The 4,545-nt window shown below is 48.4% G+C and overlaps 1 protein-coding gene across 1 annotated transcript; it reads left to right on the top strand.

The window, feature by feature from the left end:
- Positions 1 to 1,668: 1,668 nt before the first annotated feature.
- Positions 1,669 to 4,545, top strand: LOC123730782 (uncharacterized). Its single transcript, XM_045708727.1, has 2 exons — positions 1,669 to 1,786; positions 3,294 to 4,545. Exon 2 carries the CDS (start codon positions 3,317 to 3,319, stop codon positions 4,202 to 4,204), a length of 888 nt encoding a protein of 295 aa, XP_045564683.1. The 5' UTR covers positions 1,669 to 1,786; positions 3,294 to 3,316; the 3' UTR covers positions 4,205 to 4,545.

Raw genomic sequence — 4,545 nt, 5'->3', positions numbered from 1 at the left:
TAATGACCGTTGCTGCTGACTCCATGCCATGGATCATTTCTATAGGTTCCGCACCAAGGATCATCACAGGAGGCTTCTTACCTTGGATTCTCACTACAGGTGCCGGGCCATGGATTATTCCGACAGGCATCGTGCCATGGTTTATCCTTACAAGCTCCGGACCATTTAGAATCCCTCCAGGCTTCTTGCCAAGGATTCTTTCCTCAGGTTCCGGGCCATGGATTACCTCTTCAGGCTTCGTGCCATAGAATGTCCCTACAGGCTCCTGGCCATGGATCATCACTAGAGGCTTAGTGCCCTGGATAATCGTTACAGGCATCGGACCATCGATTATCACTGGAGGCCTTTTACGTGGAGCAGGAGTCGGTCTCATCGGACTGGGGAGACACACTAAAGGCTGAGTGCTCACAGCAGGCATCGGCCGTACCGGGTTATGTGTGCGCACCAGAGGGAGAGTGCGCATAGCAGGCACCGGACGTGCTGGGCCATGGAGATTTACTGGAGGTCTGGCGCTTGCGGCTAGCACAACCCGTCCTGGCTCGATGCTGACTCGAGCCCGGAAAGGGCGGAGCGCTGGCACAGGACGAACTGGGCTGTGCTGGGGAATGAGGGGTACCGTGCGTGGAGCAGGCGTAGGGTATCCTGGGCCGAAGAGCCGCACTGGAGGCCAGATACGTTGAGCCGGCGCACTTTTTCCTGGCTGCCGGCCAACTCACGCACGGCAACGTTGAGGAGCTTATATCGACTGCACCGGACTGTGAGTGCGTATGGGTGACCTAGTGTGCATAACTCCATACTGCATTGCTCGCCCCTCTGTGTGCCTGCTCCGCCGTGCCCTTTCCGCCAGTACCTCTCTCCAGAATCTAGCGTCGTGCTCCGCGCTTGACTCCCCGACTGGCTCCAGTTTACTCCATGGCTCTCTCGGAAATGCCCAGGAAGTTAGATCAGGGCTCCCCCTGACCTCGCCAAACTCCCCGTATGCCCCCCAGATTGTTTTGGGAGGGGCTGTCTCTAAGCCTCCCTTATTGGAGAATACAGCGCCTCAAAATACGACAATACTCCCCAGCCTGGCTCCAGGGTCCCCTCCCATCCAGGATTTCTTCCCACGTCCACGACTCCAGGTACCTCCTCTCACGCTGCTTGGTCCTTTCCCGGTGGGGGGTTCTGTCACAAGGGTCGTCGAATGGAGACCAAGGCGCAGCGTGTATAGTGCTCATATTTACTTTTTTAATGAATACACTTTAACAAGAAAACGACCGACAACAGTTCCGTCAGGTGAATACACTAAACAGAAAACAGCCACCCACAAAACCCCATGAAAAACAGGCTGCCTAAGTATGGCTTCCAATCAGAGACAATGAATGACAGCTGCCTCCGATTGGAAACCATACCTGGCCACAACATAGAAAACGACAACATAGAATGAAACTCTAGACAACCCACCGAGAAAACAGAAAACCGAAAACACATAGACGAAAAACCCCCTCTGTCACACCCGGACCAATCTACTAGGGAAAAATGTCCTCATACCAGGGTCAGGACATGACAGGAGGGGTGTAGTCTGAGGAGGAGGAAAGATAAAGTTCCTAGGAATATGTATTGTGTAGAACTCTGAATGGTGAGTCATTTGCCAACTTAACTGGAGAAAATGTATAAAAGAGACACTCAGCTCTTCGATGTGAAAACACTTTCTCCCACTTTCTCCCAGAGAAGACACTTTCTCCCAGAGAAGACACTTTCTCCCAGAGAAGACACTCCAAAACAGAGGAAGAACACAACATCGCTGGTAAAGAAATGACTTCCAATGAAGGGTTCTGATGTGTATATGAGTATGTCTGTGTTACTATAAAGGGCATTTTAGTCATTTAGCAGACGCTCTTATCCAGAGCGACTTACAAATTGGTGCATTCACCTATAATATCCAGTGGAACAACCACTTTACAATAGTGCATCTAAATCTTTTAAGGGGGGGGTTAGAAGGATTACTTTATCCTATCCCAGGTATTCCTTGAAGAGGTGGGGTTTCAGGTGTCTCCGGAAGGTGGTGATTGACTCCGCTGTCCTGGCGTCGTGAGGGAGCTTGTTCCACCATTGGGGTGCCAGAGCAGCGAACAGTTTTGACTGGGCTGAGCGGGAACTGTGCTTCCTCAGAGGTAGGGAGGCGAGCAGGCCAGAGGTGGATGAACGGAGTGCCCTTGTTTGGGTGTAGGGCCTGATCAGAGCCTGAAGGTATGGAGGTGCCGTTCCCCTCACAGCTCCGTAGGCCAGCACCATGGTCTTGTAGCGGATGCGAGCTTCGACTGGAAGCCAGTGGAGAGAGCGGAGGAGCGGGGTGACGTGAGAGAACTTGGGAAGGTTGAACACCAGACGGGCTGCGGCGTTCTGGATGAGTTGTAGGGGTTTAATGGCACAGGCAGGGAGCCCAGCCAACAGCGAGTTGCAATAATCCAGACGGGAGATGACAAGTGCCTGGATTAGGACCTGCGCCGCTTCCTGTGTGAGGCAGGGTCGTACTCTGCGAATGTTGTAGAGCATGAACCTACAGGATCGGGTCACCGCCTTGATGTTGGTGGAGAACGACAGGGTGTTGTCCAGGGTCACGCCAAGGCTCTTAGCACTCTGGGAGGAGGACACAAGGGAGTTGTCAACCGTGATGGCGAGATCATGGAACGGGCAGTCCTTCCCCGGGAGGAAGAGCAGGTCCGTCTTGCCGAGGTTCAGCTTGAGGTGGTGATCCGTCATCCACACTGATATGTCTGCCAGACATGCTGATGTGTATATGAGTATGTCTGTGTTACTATAAAGGGCAGGGTGGTGGTGGGATACATGGGTTTCACTTGTTCCACTGGCACCATAACACCTGATTCAGATGATCAAAGAATCAGAGTCTTCAATTTGGATCATAATTGATGTAAGAGGAAAACAAATACATGACTAATGCTGTCCTCTAGGGGGCGTTGTTACCACTCCTGATGTGTGATTATGTGTTTTAGTGTTGTTTTTTCAGTAAACCAATTCATTGATATATTATTATAATAAATCATTTGACTCAGCCGAGCCCAACTGTCTGTTTTAGTATCTGTTTAGGGTGTTTTGGTGCATCCTTGAAGTCATCATTTTCACAAGCCATGTATCTCCTTTAGAACACCTGGAGAAAATACTTAGTAAAGCTGGCCGCTAATTCCTTCATATTTTATACTTATCAAATGTCCTGGTCTTTTGTGTAGTTAGTGTGTTGTTTCTTGCTACACATGAGGTGTTGACCAATGTCACTATTTATTCTCACTTTACAGACACTTGTCTCCAACGACACAAGATGGCTTCTAAATACATCACAGAAATTGCAATCTCCACTAGCCCTGAAAGGGAGCAACAGCTTCATGACCAAGACTATGACAAGATAAATGTTATCCTCAGTAAAGGCACTTCATCCGCCACCAGAGTTTTCATGTGGTACAAAAAGGGCGATGGTAAACCCATCACCAGAGTCCAGTTTTCATTCACTGATGCAATGAAAGATGACCTGAAAAAAGCAAGGTTCACTGAGCTCCCAGAAAACCTCAACTCTGGAACAGACGGAGACGTCATCCATCTGTGGTACTCTAGTGGTGCAAGCCCTAAGTATAACATTCCCATTGTAGATCTCTTCCTCACCACTAATGAGAAGGAAGAGGCCAATCAGTTCAAACTCGGCTGGGAAAGGCTACCATGCAATCTGAACCGCGGTAACTCAGGAGATTTCATCACCCTCTGGTTGAAGCGAAAGAGTGAGACCTACATCTGTGACGTTGCTGCCACCACCTCATTCCAAGAACACATCAACCTTTTCAAGGGGGGCTACATCCGGCTGGATGAAGATCTCAATAGAGATTCTGGAGGAAACCCTATCTTCCTCTGGTACCGTCAATCCACCGCAACGGGCGGCGGGCTCACCGAGATGAATGCATCCGTCAACCATGATCAGGATTCCAGCCTAGAGATGAGTGGTTTCACCGTGGTGAATGTTAACCTCAATGCGGGAAGAAGCGGTCAGTCAGTGATGGTCTGGTTCAAGAAAGATGGATCTCTCCCAATCAAGGCCTTGACTGTTACATCCAACCCTGATGTAACTGGCCCTTATATGGAGGCCGGCTTGATCCTCATCGATAAAAATCTAAATGCTGGCAACAATGGTATGCCCCTCTTCCTCTGGTATGGCAAATAAAAACCTGAGTTGGAGAGGCAGAATCAGCCCAAAATTGTGCCAGATATTAGCTTTTGCATGGCAATTTATCTGTGTTTAATTTTTTTTATATTGTTCTGACACTCAATGTTAGCTTTTATGTCATAAAGTCACTGTCAGAGATCATTTAGAAAGTTTTCTTTAATGTTGTATTCAATCAATTAACAATTGAATTATAGAAATTATATTTTAGCAACAGGTATTATATTGCGTTGTGTTAGTCAGATATTATTTTGAAAAACCTGAGTAAAGTAATACCATTTAAATGATTCCTGTGTAACACTGAGCATTCTGTTAATCAATAAAGAAAGCATAGCAAATGA

This window comes from Salmo salar, chromosome ssa26 (assembly GCF_905237065.1).
Source record: "Salmo salar chromosome ssa26, Ssal_v3.1, whole genome shotgun sequence".
NCBI classification, from domain to species: Eukaryota; Metazoa; Chordata; class Actinopteri; order Salmoniformes; family Salmonidae; genus Salmo; species Salmo salar.
Note: the sequence above shows the minus strand (reverse complement) of the source record. Positions and strands in the feature narration are given on the sequence as shown.